General features: G+C 34.3%; 1 protein-coding gene across 4 annotated transcripts in view; it reads left to right on the forward strand.

The window, feature by feature from the left end:
* The window catches only part of NBEA (neurobeachin), a gene marked incomplete at its 5' end in the record, with an annotated part of 466,147 nt that overhangs the window by 68,662 nt on the left and 379,821 nt on the right, over window positions 1-17,664 (forward strand). For all 4 annotated transcript variants that reach the window (XM_082279412.1, XM_082279411.1, XM_082279414.1 and 1 more), the window contains 3 exons: window positions 10,042-10,273; window positions 16,665-16,765; window positions 17,016-17,111. In XM_082279412.1, coding sequence (XP_082135538.1) covers window positions 10,042-10,273; window positions 16,665-16,765; window positions 17,016-17,111 — 429 coding nt within the window. The remainder of the gene's footprint in view (window positions 1-10,041; window positions 10,274-16,664; window positions 16,766-17,015; window positions 17,112-17,664) is intronic.

Below are 17,664 nucleotides of genomic sequence, written 5' to 3' on the forward strand. Positions count from 1 at the left end.
TGAGAATTAAGGACACTGTTCTTCCCTTTTAAGCTCCTGCTTTTCAGCAAAATGAAGCTGAGGGGAAGACCAGTGCTGTGCACATCTCTCTTCAGTGTTTGAGATCATTTTTACCTGGCATTGTGGTTTACTTGGGCTATCACTCTGCCATTAATCATTAATGTACACCTATAGGTATCAGCTGGAAAATGGCACTGTCAAACTAAGTTCATTAGAACTGTTTTGGTTTTAAATATTGCATAGCCATGATTTATAGTTTCTGGGCTTTTAGGAGTTGTACAGTCTTTTGTGACAAGCGGGAAATGAAACATTTCAAAATGAAAGCCGTGAAAGACCCTAAAGAAAACCAAAACTTAAGAGAGAGATGGAGAACAGAAGGTGATATTTTAAAAATGAATTATTTAATTTTAGAAATTAAATTAGGTAATAGCTAGCTTAATCTTAATAGAGAAATATAAGTAATTCCTTTTCTTATCAAACAACAGTGCAGTGGTATAAAAAAACCAAGCTGGGTTTATGGCAAGTGGTATTCAGCAAGGCAAGTGGCACATAAGAGAGCTCCTGAATAGTGAGGAAAAACGGGTAATGCCCTCAGAGAGCAACCACTTTGTCTTCCTGTTTGTACCTCATGGGAAAGAAGGGGACAATAAAAGAGCCTGCAGACTACAGATTTTGGGTGTACAGACTAAGGGTCTGTATATGATGAAGAAGATAGTGGGCAAGTACATGGGGCTAGTGGCCTTTGTCCTGATGGTATGTCACTATTTTTGTGATCTTAGCCAAAGTGTGTAGGTACCACACTCACACCCCCCCCCCCCCCCCCCCCCCATAATATTCACGATCAACATCCTTTGTCATATTTTTCTTCTTGAATTGTTATGTGTCTTTGATGTACCTGGGAACAATCCCACAGACTACTTTGAAATAAACCCCATAATTTTCCAAGACTAAAATTCCATTATCTGTATTGTTGCAATTTATTCTAGTCACAGAATGCATCTGTGAGTTAACATACAAAATAAAAATTGTTTTGACAAGTATGTTTGAATAATAACAAATGAGTAAAGTAAACAAACAGACAAAAAATTTAAAAAAACCCAATTGTTCTGAGTTACTGGCAACTTCTGTTGACTAAAGTTGTCTATTAATATTCATTGCAAATACATTCTGTTTGCTCCTGTATGTGAAGTTTGGAAAACGGCATGTATGTGCATTGAGGGATTTTTCAGTTGTTTTCTTTTAAAAACAGACATTGCTGTTTGCACAAACATGTTGTGTGATATTGTTTGCTGTGCTATACAAATCAGATTTAAATCAATGTGTAATTGTTGAAAATTTAAAGTTTCTTAGAGTTTCAATTTTTTGGTGATGCTCTCTGATAACTGTTAAACCTCTGCAAGGTTTGCTTTACAGAGATAAAATATCATTCAAATTACCTAAAAAAGAAAAAACCCAAAAAGCTCCATATAGTTTTTGACTCTTGAAAAATAACTAAGGGATGCTGCTGACCTATTAGATTTGGCTGTGCAAGTTTCAGCAGTGCAAATGTGTAGTCTTATTAGTAGAAGAGGCTACACAAGTAGCTACAAAAACCACTTATTTTTTCAGAGTGTGTTTCATTTGTGACTTTCATAACTCTCAGTTGTTTCAATTTCTTCTGCTTCTTTTCTGGCTTGGAAACAAAGAAGATTCTTTAAAGCAAAAACAACAACAACAACAGCACAATTCCAAAACACCACCAAGTAGCTACTTGTTTTAAAATATACCTGGTTATTGAAACTAGGAAATCAGAAGCCTGTATATTAGAGCTTATACTGTACTTGCATCTGTACCTTGATCTTAAAGTTATTTTTGAAAGTGAGAGAAGACAGGGAAGAATTGGCTATGAAGTATTAAAAGCAAAATTAACCAGTAATATCTGTTTAGTAATAGTATTTTTCATGCTCTTTCAGCTGTGCTCACTTATCAACTTCTTTATAGTCCATAAAAATCAATTTTGAATTTTTGCTTTCAGACATGTGGCAAACCTAAACTGCTTGGTTTTATTTATTAAAATAAATTGTCAGTAACTGTTCCCTTTTCGGAGGTAAGAAAGTCCCTTATCTAACTGGCTGATCTCTTTTGTGATTAAGTCAAGATCAGAAGTAATTTATAGGAGAAACTGAACTAGATAAACTGAAAACAAATTAGTTCCAAGTTTGAGAATGATTTTAATTTTACTTCACTGAAAATAAACCTGCAAATTTTGTTTCTTAGTCTTTAATTATTCGGGTTTAACGTCTTGAACTAAAAGCTCATGTTCTGCTTTGGCCAAAAGTGATTTTGGGGAGATGGAGATAATAAATAGGAAGAATGTCTCCTTCTAGTGACATAGGAACAATAGACCAGGAGGAGGACTTCTGGGTTTGTGTTTTGGATTAGGTACTTTTATGTAAAATTCTTTTACCAGTCTTCATTTCTGTCAGAAGTGATTGGATTACTTTGCAAATTCTTCTAAGTGGGTAATATTTGTTATGTGTCACAATTTAAAAATCTCTTTTTTGCATCCCTTTAAGGTAGGACTTTTTGTTTCAAAGAATCTGAGTCTTGTGCTAAAGAAGCTTTTATGAAGGCAGGTATTTGAACTTTACCAGACTAATTCCTCTCCTACCCCAAAACATTGTTTTTTACAGTTAGGTAGAGAACAGCTTGAGAAATTTGTGCCAAATAGCCCATTTTGGTGGGGTTTTTTTTGTTTGGTTTGGGGTGTTTTTTTTTCTTTTTTCTCTTTAAGCATCCACAATACTTAGAAAAGGTCTAACATTATCAAGTATGTGGTTAAGAGAGCAGGGGAGAGAAGGAGTTGTAATTTTCTCCTGGCAAACTATTAAGTTAAACTATTAACTCTGGGTTATACAGCCTTGTGGTCTGTCCAAGTGTAATTGATCCTTGTCTCAGTAAATCATACTTATATGCAGTTGATCTGCCACTGGAGTTATCTGCCTGCAGGAGTATCCTCCTCCCTCAAAGGAAAATATAAGAAAATAAAGGTAAATCACTGAGATATTTTTAAGCTTGTATAATAACAAGCTCGTTATAGAAAGTACTACATGCTGACCATGTTACTTCATTTGTATTGTTTCAGCAAGTGAAAAAAACCATTTGAATTCATTTGTCACATTACTTTAAATTTGTCAATAGACTTACTAGGTAACATTCCCTTAGTGACAAACTGCTGAGTATGTGCGATATATTATTCAGAGTAAAAATGTTTTTGAAGTTAAAATGAAGGAAGGCTTGTTTAAAAGGGATCTGTTAATGTGCAGAATTACATCCTGTTGTAATGATTCACAAGAGAATCAGTCTTTTTAGCGCTGTCATTTGGTTCTAAACCATATTGTGAGCACATTGTTTAAGATTTATCTGACATTACTTTAGATGTGCCTGTCTGAACTCGTTGTCCTTTTATAGTCAGTAAAAAGTACTACATTCCCTGAAAAAGATTTATTTCATTCTGATGTTGCATCTAAAACCACTGAGATGAATCACTTCCCTGAAGCATCTTTTACTTTCCAATGATGGTAAAGAGAATTGTGAAAATTAGCCCAGATACACATAACTGTAATTCAAATCTCTAAGGACTACCATTCACCAATTTAAATTTACCATTTAAAAATAAAGAATGTATACCAGTTATGAAACATACCTTCTTAAGTGTTTTTTAGCTGTGATTTTCTCTGTAGTTCTATTGATATATTTAGGTTAACAAGTGCATATGATCAGCACACGTTTCTGTCACTAAAGAGTTTAATTTATTCCATTTAGCATTCTAAATGCTTTTGCCTAAAGAAATCTTTCATGCAGTTGAAGAAGAATCTTCCTAAAAATCTGAATTAATTGTTTTGAAATTTAATGGTTTAATTAATGACCAGAAAACAGTAACTTGTTTTTTTCCTGCCTGGGTCCTCTACTGCTTTTCTCTTGACAACTGTGTTTTAATCTTATACTGTTGCTCTGTCTTTATAAAAGAAACAGTAGCAGCCTGATTTCTCATATTTTGAATTCTCACTGGTGATTATGAAATCAGTTCAGTGTTGTTTTGTAGAAAAGATGTTCCAGTTTTGACAAGAATTATTCTTCAATGTTATATGATGGCTTTAGTGATCAAGAGTTAAATGTTTACTAATTTTCTCTTCAAAACAACTAATTGATTTGGGATTTTAAGAGATTTTCAATCCTATTCTCATCTCCTTTCCCGTGGAAACGCGTGTCAAATGCCAAGTCAGCTGTTTTGCAATGCCTAAAAAGATAGAGGAGCATGGGGGAGAGGAAGAGAAATAATAACTTTGTTTCCAAACTGTTTACCTCCTATATAGCTGCAAGGAAAGGCTTTTTTAATCTGGTTGTATGTGTATGTATTTGAACCTAAAATGCTTCAGTCCAAAACAGATGATGATTGTTGTCATGTTGACTGTGATATGCCCTCATTTATTTTTGCCTTTAGAAAAAGCAGAGCAAATTTGATAGTAGTTAATTAGAAAGGAGAATGTAGGAGTGACTTGGTGCAAATTGGGCCTGGATTTGGTTAGGGTTGTAGTAATTATACTATTGTGATACTTGAATTTTTCAGTGGCACTGTCTGTCTAGTATTGGAATGAATATTGTTGATTTTTGTTTAAATAAATGCAAATAGGACTCAAACTTGAAGGAAGCTAGAAAATGCTTCTTTGACAGCAATTAATCTCTCTGCAAATTTAGAGATTTAAATGCTTGAAGACTTTGGTTTATATAGTTCTAACATACTTTCTTTAATCGTTGCTGTCTATGGCTTCCTGAGGAAAGGAAGTGGATAGGGAAGTTTTGAGCTCTTCTCCCTGGTATCCAGGGCCCGGATGCATGGGAATTGTTCAAAGCTGCATCAGGGGAAATTTAAATTGGGTGTTAGGAAGCATTTCTTTGTGAAGAAGGTGGTCAGACACTGGAACAGCCTTTCTGAAAAGGTGTTTGATGCTCTAAGCCTGTCAGTGTTTTAAGAGGCATTTGGATAATGCTGTTATCAACATGCTTTCCTCATGCTTTCAGACAGTCCCAGAGTGGTCAGGCACTTGGACCAGGTGATTCTTCTAGGTCCCTTCCAACTGAAATACTCTATTCTCTGTTAATTTCAATCCATTCTTCCAAACTTGATCTGAGGAATCTGGTACTAAAAAATTCCAGTTTTCAAAAGTCAACAATTTAATTCTAGATGTTCTGCAGCATGTATTTTATTGCATTTCAAGGACTGGTATGAATATACTATCTGAGATATGTAGGCAACTTCTCGTGTTTGGGGCAGTATTTCTTCTCTGTTCAGGATCAAAAGGGCATAAAAGACCTACCTAAGTTCTGCAGAGATGTGGCAACTTAGGAAGAAATACTTGTATTGCATAGCATGATGAATGGTAGAAACTTACTGAGGAATGGTCACAATATTGAGACAATGGAGATTCCAAGTAAAGCAGCTGCATTTGAGAATGGTGGTGTAAGTTAAGGGAGGTTCTTGGAGCAGTGTGCAAGGAGTGCCAACCTGTTGTTATAAACAGTCTCAGCATGGGGAATATAGTCTAGCTTGCTTATTACTGGCAGTTCAGAAGCACTTTGGGAGGAATTATTTGTTCACCACAATCAACAAACCTGGAACCGTGATCTGAACATTGGGTTGGCGCTTCATTTCTTACAGCTGTGCTGCGAAAGGTGCAGAATACGACAAAGTAAAAGCAATACTTCAAGATACTTAATCACAGTGAAAGCATAGTCTTCACTGAATATTAAATATTCCCTTGAAGAGTGCAAAGTCTTGGTGTTTGACATAAAAAAAGAGTGTATTTGAGATGTATGATATAAGAGCACTTATTTATGGTATGGTATACTGGCTTCTGTAAGGATTTCTATCAAAGTGTTCATGTTGTACTCCAGCTAAAATTTGTCTTATTACAGAAATCTTCCACACGCTATATTAAAAATAAGTTACTTTATAGAAGTATGATTTAACTTTTTGGTATGTGGTTTGCATCCACAGTTCTACCCAACTTAGAAAGTTGCAAATTCATTATGAATATTTAGTTCCTTGTTGGCAGTTTTTAATAGTTCTTTGTAGCAGCGTCCTCAGGGTCTCCAAGACCTCTTTTCTGGATGATAATATCAAGCTTTGGAGCCTGTTGTCCTGTACACATGAGGAAAACTATAATAATGTAGTATTACTTTGCATTTACTAATTTTGAATTTTTAAGCATTGTTGCCTGGACAGTTGATATCAGAAAAATCTTTGCAGTTCTCAGTAGCTGGTGTTTTGTAACTGCATTTAATGATTTCTGGCTCTTCAGCAAAGTTTGTCCTTTCATTAGTGTCAGCACATTATCAGCTCATTGTCACTGTGGTTCTCTGCCGGTTACCTCCCCCTGTTGTGGAGACTGGTTATTCCTCTTTACTTGCTGTCTTCCTTGGGAAGTGCAGGTGCAGAAATGTTGTTTGAGGATTTTTTTTTTTTTTGTAGTGAATAATTGACTTCTTTTATTGGCTGAATTCCATTTGATCATGCACATTGTAGAACAGAGATACCTGCTTTATTTCTTGAACAAAAATTAACCATGTTCATTTATTTCTGTATACTCACTTCACTTTTGTTTAGCTTTTCCTTGTCATCTTAGACTTCTTTTTATCAAGACTATTAATATTTTTAATTCATGATGAATTTAGGATGACTATTTTAAAGAAGTCACCTCCCCCTGCTTTCCTAAATTTTTGCTATTATTGTCAATTAGTTCATTAATTTGTTTCCTTTATTAAGGAAGTTGATTTTTAATGATAATTATGATAATTTTTACTGTCTGAAATATACTTAAACTGAAGTTAAGGGCAAATAGGAAAATTTTAATGTTTTCTTTGGTGAAATAAGCAGTCGCCCTGATGGGCTATACATTTCTTGTTGCCAGTTGTACAAGTAAAGTACTTGTAGCACCTCCTGGATAGTCTGTAGCCCAGTAGAAGATTCTCCATGAAACCAATTTTATTAGCCCTCAGTGTATTTTTTGATGCAGATTTTCTGAGATGTTTTGTAGAATGAGACGTCTTGGTTTTAATGGTACTGAAATATCCTGTTACTTCAGACTGACACGGGAGCTTCATTTCAGTCTCTTAAATGTTACATGTTAGTATATTGATTTATGTTAGAAAGCAAATACAGTTTGACTTATTTTAGTCTTTAGTTAATTATTTCCATCTGTTTTACTCATTCTATATTAGTTTATTAATTTAAATTAACTAGAATTTGACAATGAATAGTGTTTGAGGAAAGGGGATCAGTCTGTATTGCACCTCTTCATTCCAACTGAGGCATTACTGGATTTTTCCTTGGTTTTAAGTCCATCTTATCAAAACCAAATGGTGGGATTCGTCTCACCTAAATTTGGTAGTATATCTAGTCTGAAGGTAGTGTATCTAAATATTATCACAGAATTTTTGGAGTTGAAACAGAAGTCTGGAAGTTCTCTGATCCAACCCCTCTGTGAAAGCCAGGCCAACTGAGGCTGGTTGTTGAGATCTGTGACCATGTGGCTTTTGAATGTATCCAGTGGTGAAGATTCCACAGATACAATTTTTCATCCTAGACATCCTCTGTTGAAGGAAATGGAAGGAGGTAGATACTTCCAGGAGGCGTTTAATTTCATCTTGGGATAAGCATCTAAGAAACTTCAATTGAATGTCTTCTACATATGGCTGTTTTACTTCTGCGTGTTTTTAACACAATCTCAGAGAGGCTCATCCTGGTGAAGAGAGATCTGAGAACACAACAACCCAGATTGCTGATGAAGTATGCACATGTTGCATAGAAACTCCACCTGGGTTTCTTGAAAAGAGAGTAAAAACTCTATAAACCTATTTCATTATTCTAAAGAATGACCATAGAAATACTGTGCTTCTAATCTTGAAATTTTTTTGCCTTCCTTTGCCACACATTATGTGTTTACCAAATATGCAAATATATGATATGCAGTCACAAGGTTTAAATTAAAGTACTAATTATAATTAGGATAATAGTTTTATTTGAATGTAATTAAATGTCTCAGGAGAGCTAAGGAGGTAGTCAGTTTATATATTTAGCATATTAGAAGCTTTTATGTTACAAAATTATAAATTGTTTATTAGCAGTTAATTGATAGAGGAAGAAGTAATTGAAAGTGAATGAAAAGTATGAATTAGGGTGGAAGCCAAAGATTGTCCTTTCTTACTTGTATTAATTGTCTGAAGATTGGGTATGAAAGAAGTCTTTGAAGCTTTGGATAGGTTTAGCCATCAAAAAAAGTTTGCATAGTATTTCAACTTTCTTATTTTTTAGAGTTTAATTTGAAGGCAATACCTACTACTTTTAAATAGGCCACAGAGTTGCCTTCTATAAAAAATGACTGTTGAAATTATGCACTTGTAAGAGATAATTCTTTGAATATCTTTAAAACATGTTATTGAAATTTTAATTATATAACTCCATGAAAAAAAATAGAACAGAACGTCTTAGAATTATTTTAATATAATTTATTCCATTATTTTGTGTAATATATTTACAGTTTCTGTAATTAGTGTTACTGACAGGCTGAGAGAGTTGAATTTGTTCAGCCTGCAGAACAGAAGACTCCAGGCAGACCTTATAGCACCTTCCAGTACCTAAAGAGGGCCTAAAAGAGAACTGGACAGGGAGTTTTTACCAGAGCATGTACTGATAGGTTGAGAGGGAGACGGCCTTAAACTGAAGGAGGGAAGGTTTAGGTTAGATATTATCAACAAATTTTTTACTGTGGGAGTGATGAAGCACTGGAACAGGTTGCCCAGAGATATTGACCAAGGCTGGATGGGACTCTGAGTAACCTGGTCAAGTGAAGGTTCCTGTCTCTGGCAGTGGGGTTGGAACAAGATGATCTTTAAGGTGCCTTCCAACCCAAGGCGTTCTGTGATTCCATGACTCTATGAAATTTCACATTGGTGCTTTCAAAATTCTTTAAAGCTATTAGGATAAAGTAGGATGCATGCTGTGTTTCCTTCATAATTGAAGGATGTTTACACCATTGAAAGGGGATTGTTTAAGCTAAATTTTATATTCCGTTCAGTAGGTTGTCTTGAATTCAGCTTTTTTAAGTTGCACAAGTGATCGAAATTGTTGAATTCTATTTCTGAAGATATATTTGATCTTGACTGTACCTTCTTTTGCTGGTTTGCTTTTCCCTCCCTCTGATTTCATGCCTGGTAGTTGTGCTATTTAATTGGAGCTCAGGACTTTGGATAGAGTTTTGCCAGTACCTGGATAGATGGGTATCAGGCTGTCATTTCATCAGTCCTGCTGTTAACTCACTTCTCATCTGAGTGCTTGTTCCTCTCCTGGTGCAGTCTGTCCCTTGCACCAGCAATAGGTTTCCTTGACCACACGATGAGCTGATCTGTGGTATAGTAATGTAAGTTTTCTGTGTCTGTGTTGGTCCAGAGCAGAACACTGATTCTTTTTCTGGGCATGACTGCATGACTGTTTGGGTGGGACAATGGAAAAGGCAGTAAGGTCTTCCAAATACAAAACTAAGGGCAAATGTTGGCTTATATCAGGAGAAAAAGCCAAGTTAGTTTTAGTGTCTTTTTATTTTTGAGTAGGCAAATTTCAGAGACTGTTGGAAAAGCTTCAGTTGCTTCTTGAGTTCTTCAGGTTCTGCACTACATCTGTCTGGGCCAGGCTACTATTTAAATTACTTCATAGGAAGGAATACTTCAAATATATTTTGATTTTATTTTATTGAGATGCTGTATTCAGCACTGTGACAAAACTGAAGGTAGTATTTTATGATACTAGTGTGTACATTTTTTACAAGCTTTTTTTTGCATAGCATGATTGTTAATTTGCTCTTACAGAGCATAGCTGTGAGTTTCTCTTATCAAAATTACTTCTCTAATCATATGAAACATATTCTGTATTGGTCACTATGAAGGTATGAGAGACACTAAACTATGGATTTCACATTGTAATGCTGTTCTTGTTTTCTTTTTTAGCTGGTTGGTGGTGAATTTGATCTAGAGATGAACTTTATAATCCAGGATGCAGAGAGCATTACATGCATGTCAGAGCTTTTGGAGCACTGTGATGTTACGTGCCAAGCAGAAATCTGGAGTATGTTCACTGCAATTCTACGTAAAAGTGTCCGTAATTTGCAGACTAGCACGGAAGTTGGCTTAATTGAACAGGTACTGCTGAAGATGAGTACTGTGGACGACATGATTGCAGGTATAAATTGCCAACTGATAAAATAATTATTGCATTCTTGAGCTGTCAGTGTTTTATGATTATGGAAGGGTGTGGGATGTTTTGATTTTTACTTAGTGATGTTTTCATTAGTACTGCTATTGAGTCAGAAGTACTTTTTTATTAATTTCAGGAAAATGACAAAAATATGTTCTTAGTTTGAAATCTATGTAGATACATTGTGTAAAATAACTGGTTGTTAATTCATCTGAGAAGATATTGTTATCTCAGTGATAAAAAAAAATTTTAACATAATTAAAAACACTATGTTAGACTTTTTAACTACAAGGCAATATTTTAGGTTTTAAATACATTGGTCATTTTTAATTATGATGTCAGAATTGCTAGGTCCATTTTAAACATAACCTCATCTGACAGCATAACAGATATTATTTATAGGTTAGAATGCTGGATGTATGGATTATGTTAAACAATCATTCCATAATGCATACCTGTGATCCCTAGAATATATCTTCATTTTTTATACTTGTGTCTTTTAACATCCTATAACTTTTTGCAGCATTAAAAAATATCATGCTTTGTTTACTGAAAATAAGTGACGAAGTTATTGCCGAGTTATGGTTGTCATAGTATGTTTGAAGAAGTTTGTGATATTCCACACTACCTCCTCTCAGCCACAGGGTACAGATTATAATCCTGATTACTTGGATAAAGAACAGGTTTGCTTATCACATTTAAATATGGCACCTGAAGATATACATATGATTACTATTTATTTTTGTGGAGGGAAAAAAAAGCAGTTTCTTTCAACACAGTGTGAAAGTAGTTCTTAATTTTTATGTAGTTTGTAACTGATGGTAGGATACTTACATTTTGAGGCATTTTTGAAAGATTTCAGTAGTTTACCTTCCATAATTCTAATATTTTAGTTGATGATCTGATTCCTGACACATATACAGGTTTTGTGGAACAGTAAACTAGCAGGATGAGAAGCAAGATGATAACAGTAGGATGAAAAAGGGGTTACTGGAGGGACCCCAACCAGGAATGATTCTGTCCTTGGCTTTTTTTTTTAGTATAAATGTGTTTGCAATATTAAATATTTGGAAAAGCTGTATACTGTTTTTCAAAGCAAATCATAGTCAACACCTTGTTGATTAGAAATGTATCTGTAAATGCTAAAATCATAAGTGTTGTGCTAAATACTGTACTGTGAAATTCAGACTGAAATATAACAGACCAATAGATTCACAAATTATGGTTTTCACCAAATATGTTTTGTGTTACAGTATTTGTAAGTATGTCAGAATAGGGTAAGGGTGAATATACTCTTTTATTCCATGTTAAATATAACATTATATGATGAGAACAAACATTTCTATCTTAAAGTTTTTCAGGGTTTTACTCATGGAAATAATGTTCTTACATGGGTAATCACACCAACAAAATTTGTCCAATTTAAGTTCCTGTAAGTGGTACTTCTGTACGTGGCATACAAGACTGTAATGATGTCACCATTAGAGAGATTTTTTTTTTCTTTTTAAACTGCCTAGCTAATTGTAGAAGTTGGAAATCAAGAGCATAGGATCTGGCTTTTAGGAGTATTTGGGAACTGAAAAAACACTCTGAATTTACAGATATTAATATAAGCCAGGGGTAGTAAATTAAAAAAAAACCCTAATGGATCCTCTACTTCATTAATCTTTTCTCTCAGAGTGGTCACATAGTGCCTCAGAAAGAGACCTTTTGCAGAAAATACTTCAGTAAGCTTGCTCTTTGGTATACTTACGGACGAAGGGAGCACATATTTAATTTAAAATCAAAACTGAAAATTGGAATTCTGATGACATTTTAGCTCTGCAGTGTGTTTCAAATTATTTGAATATTCTTCTATAAATCATGAGCAGGGAAATAACAGAATCATGCTTCCTAGGGTTTTTCTCTGATAACTGTAAATAGGTGATTTTTTTGATTTTTTTTTTTCTGAACAAGACATGGAAGCAAACAAATTGATCGTTTTGCTTTTATCTCTTGATTTCTGTAAGCACCTTAGTGTCCTTTTATAAGTGGTAATAATGTTGGTAATAAGTCAGAAGTAACAACTTATAGTTATTACTCATGTAATAACTATTTTTATATTAGGCAATATCAGAGACAAGTAATGCAGTATCTGTATTCCCTAAGCTGTGCAGTTGTTGAGGTCATAATTGACAGCAGATGACTGTGGAACTGTTTTGCCTCAAATATTTCTGTGAACTTCCCAAAGCCAGGAAATAAAGTAAGAAATTTTGTGCTAAAATGATTTTTAACATTGAAGGGAGGATGTTTTGAACAAGAGCTGCGTTAATTTTTACTTCTAGTAAGTTAGTACTACTTTTTTTCCCAAAACAATTGCTAATATTCTGTCAGTCCAATGTTTTGAAATTGACTTTTATCATCTGTAAAGGGTACAGGTTTTCTGTTTTTTTTTTTTTTTTTTTTTGTAATTTGCTTCTCTGGGACTTGTTTGTTTTTAGGTCATCTCATTTGTTCCTTTGTGAAACATTTTGATTAGACCTAAATAGGATTTAAATAGACAAGGCAGGCATAATGTCTGTTTTGTGTTCTGACAGCACACTTTCAGGACCAGTCTAAGTCTGAAGCCACTCTTCTCTGATTTTATGGGAGTAAGACAGCAGCAAATAAACACATACCCAAACTTTTGCAATGAGAAGAACTTTTCTGTCTGTTTAGATGAAGACTGTCAGATTCATGAGGTTCTGAGTACTTTAAATATCTCACTTTATGCGATTTTACAGATTCTGTGGTGAAGAATAAAAGCTTAATCACTTTGAAAGTCTCAGTGGCAATCCAAATGGGTTCAATTTGCTTTCAGAAGCATCACCTGTCAAAAGTAATCTTTGTACTGTGATAATCTGTTATACTAACAGGGAGTGGTCACTCATTTTATCAATAGTTAAAGAGAAAACATTTTCATAGATGATTGGTGCTTTTTTTTTTTTTTTTAAACAGCTGCACAGGATCTCCCTTGAGGGATTCAGTTTTTACAGTTCTCTGTTTCCAGGTGATGAGTAGTGAAGCAGGTCATCTGCTCTGAGGACTCTTTGGGATAGTGTGTCTGTAGTCCCTTCTGAGAAGTCTGAACTGCAGATGGGAAAGTAGTCTGAACTCATAGAGAGTAGATATGTCTCACCAAAGTCCCATTTTTTCTCCACAGTTCTGTTGTGATGCTGTAGGTAATTGTTCTAAAATTGCTGGGACTGAATTCTTAAGCACTGAAACAGTTCCTAGTTTTCAATCAACAATGTTGGGTTTTGACTGCTCTGTCATTAATGGGCTGTTAACAAGCTTTTCTCTTTCAACTCCTTCCATAAGAAAAACTGCAAAATTATTACATTCTATATTTACAACCTGTAGAAATTAATTTACATCACCAACAAGGGTTAAAATTCACAGTTTCATGGCCATGTAACATTAAGAGGTTAAGGAGGCATGAGGGTAGTTTCCTGAAGTTGTCTTTCAAAAGCCATTTAATATGTCCTCTAAAGTTAATGCCAGACCCCTCATTTTGATATATGTGCATTGTTACTTGAAAGACAGGCAGGCAATTTTTATATTGTATTTTCATATTAACTGACTGAATTAAGCATTCCTTCAAGGTTGCTGGTTAATTTATAGATCATATGAAAACTGCTTAGTATGAAAGTATTCCGAAGGTGCCATTAATAGAAATTAGAAATGCATTAAAAATGAGAAACTGCCTGTTTTCTCCTTCTGGACTTAATATTATTTTATATGATCTTGTTTCTGAAATGAGATCATGGACTCCAGTTATATACGTAATCTTACTTTATATTAAAAAAACAAAAGATGCAGACATTAAAAAAATCCAGTTGTAGTATGCTTTCTGACCTTTGTCCATTTATAGATGAGTGGATTATTAGGATTTATAAACCAGATGGGACTGACTCTTTTATGAGATTTCTAATAAGTACGAATAAAGTTATGTAATAGTTGCTTTTAAGTCTTGTTATATGGAAACAAAAAACAAACCTTCTTTAGAGGAATTTTCAACAATACCTTTAAATAGTCCTAAGTGCTTCAACTTCCAGAGATGCTGTTTGTTTTATCTTTCCTTGATACCTACTGGGCTTCAATCTTCCAGGTCATTATTTTACCCAGAGTTACATAATTAGAGAGCTTACATTTGTTTCTCTCCATCAATGTTTAATTCATTACTTATAAATATGTATTACTAATGCCTGTAGGTTATCCACATCTTCAGTAGAAATAAGAATTTTTCTGTGCCATAAGGTAGTACAGGGCTATAACAATGAAACAAAGCAGTACATGTTCAGTGATTTTTAATACTTGCCAATCATTTCTGTGTTTGACTGTATTAATTTGCACTTTTGTCATCTATGTTACAAGATTTTTTTTTAATGGTGTTCTGATTTTCACCAGACAACTTTGCTTCTACACAACATTTTTTCCTCTGTGAAGGAAGCAAAATTTGCAGTCTCTTGATCTGAAAAGCAAGCTGAAACAACAAAATAAGAATTGGGAAATTCTCAGCCAAAGATTAGTATTCACTTGTGCTTATTTCCTTTTCTAAAGAAGAGTTCGGTTTGTGACTGTTCCTAGTTTCTGGTCATGTGCAAGATGTGCAAATCACTGCCAGCTTCACATTGCAGGCTGGAGACTACAGTGAAGGGGGCAGGTACTAGGAGAGCTGAGTCATAGAATTCACCTCCATGAAATACAAGGTGTTTGGTTTTCTTAGCTGTATTTTGTTTTCCCTAATTCCGTCACAAATATATGTGGCACTATTTTTAAAGGGAAGATTAAAGAAATGAGTAAGGGATAAAAAATCTATACTTGAAGATTAGGACTATATTCAGAATTTATGGTGAAAATGTCTACAAAGTTGCAGTGCTTTTCTTTTGCCTTTCCTGACATGCAGTTTCACTCACCAAACGGTTTACTATATCTTCTGTAAATTAAATGATATTTCATTCTTCACACATGCCTTTTGCTTGCTAAGGATCAGAGGCTAGTTTCATAGTGGAAAAAGCTAAATAAATATTAATGCTTTTGCTCAAAACCACTTATATATGGATTTGCAAAAAGAAAAAAATGTTTAAAACCAAAATATGAATGTGAAATGTCTTTGGAAAGAATTGTTTCTCCTGAAAGCTACTCTTTGTCAGCACCTGTAAGAATCATCCTTTCACTAATGAACAGAGATAACATGCAGTCCTACAAATAAAATATAAGATTATATGTAGAAAGATATGTCTTTACAAGTTTTAGCAGGGAGGCAGGAGGGGGGCAGGGAATTCTGTAACTGTTGAACAGATGGGGAAGGTGTGTTAATTCTGATTCTGTTGTGTCATAGCTCTTTTGTTTTGAAAACTCTGTACTTCACTGCTTGATCTTTGAATTAAATTCTTATGCCTCATCTGTGAAGATGAGCAAATTGGTTTTCTCCCTGCTAGAGGAAGTAGTAATTCTTCTAAGTACATTTTATTCCAGAAAGAAGTGTGGAGTATAAGGAAAGGTTCAGCATTCAACAAGCTAACAAATTCTTAAAATGAAATTCTGGGGTTTTAAATAAAAATTCAAGCACTACCAGTAATTTAAACCTGATACTCTCTGAAAAGAAGACTCTGTTTAATGTTCTTACTGTATAAGTTCATGGGTTTTGAGACATTGTAATGAAAGCTGTATTCCATAAGCTTCTTTTTATTGTGCTCTTTAATTATTTTCTCACTATGATTTTTATTTTCCTTACTTTTTTTTTTGTTGTTTTGCTGTTGTTTGGTTTGATTGCTGGGTTTTTGTTTGATTGGTTTTGTGGGGTTTTTGTTGGTTTGAGCTTTTTGGCAGGGGCCAGAGGGAGGTGTTGTTTTTCTTCTATTTTCTCCTGGCCTTTCATTACAGCAAAGATCAGAAGCATTACCTCTGTGGCAAAAATGTGGGAATTATACAGATTGCAGTATAAAATGCTGGGTTTGGGTTAATGTGAAGCATCTTTTGGGTCAAAATATTTTAAAAAATACTAACTTCAGAGGAAGGAAGGAACTCTTATCCCAAAAATATACAGCAGGAAGGCAAAGTTTATAATGTGTGATGAATGTTGTGAAATGGGAAGAATTAATGCTCCATAAATGTAATACTTTTTTCAAAGTGTGATGCAAAATTTAAAAGTGCACATTTAACTTTTGCTTTCTAAAAAAGATAAAACAATGAGAACATGAAATCCTTTGTAAAATATTTAATACAAGTAAGTTGGATTTTTAGAATTTGTGAATACCCTTACTTTTAAAGGTATTAATTTTTTCAGCTTTTTTTTATTTTGTGTCAAAGCAGTGAAATTCAGAGTTCAGAATAACTTTATTTTCCTTTGAAGATCTCCTAGTTGATATGTTGGGGGTTCTTGCCAGCTACAGCATCACTGTCAAGGAGTTGAAGCTTTTGTTCAGCATGCTTCGAGGCGAAAATGGAATCTGGGTAAGCTGTGATCAGATAAAACATTAAGTGTCATTCCATTAGAGCCTGAAGTTAACATAAGCTGTCTCCTGAGACACATAAACTTGAATTTGTTTTCTCATGTTGACTGAACATATGTTTAAGAAGTATTTTTGCTAACTGTTTTAGAGTTAATTTGCTCTGTTGTTTGAAAACTGTCCACTTTCCATTGTAGCCTAAAGATTACAAAAATGGTTGTATTGACTTTTGTGCAATTTTCTTTTTTTCACAGCCAAGACATGCAGTTAAATTGTTATCAGTCCTTAATCAGATGCCACAGAGACATGGGCCTGATACCTTTTTCAACTTCCCAGGCTGTAGTGCTGCAGTAAGTTTTCAACCAAAATACTACAATTTCAGGAACAAATAAATAGCTCCTCATTTACATTTCCCTTCATTTGGTTTCAGAAATTCTTGAAAAGGAAATGAGGGGGGAAATTCATGTTTGGGTAATGTAGACATTGCCTTCCACAGACTTACAAGGTAGCTGTGTTGTTGAGAAGTTGCACTTGTGAGGATGGAATGTCAAGCAGTGGATTTTGGTCTGGGGAAGTTACTGTTAAAGGGAAACCTGAAAATTCCAAAGAATGGTGTTATTTCATTGGAATAATGTAATCAATATTATATAAGGGAAAGCTTTGAGGAAAATCATGCAATGAACTTGTCCATATCATCAGTTTACAGTGACTGCTTAGTCATGAATTTTATTATAAAGTTTTCATTTTGTCTGAATTCCATCAGCTGTTTCCTTTCCATCAAGGCAGTGATTTAAGTACAGTCTTCTGACTTTTCTTTTTGAGGTAACTTACAATGGTGAAATTATATTCCTTTCCAAACCTTCCCAAGTGGATATTCTTTCTTCAATTCACTGCATGTACTTT

This window comes from Coloeus monedula (assembly GCF_965178545.1).
Source record: "Coloeus monedula genome assembly, chromosome: 3".
NCBI classification, from domain to species: domain Eukaryota; kingdom Metazoa; phylum Chordata; class Aves; order Passeriformes; family Corvidae; genus Coloeus; species Coloeus monedula.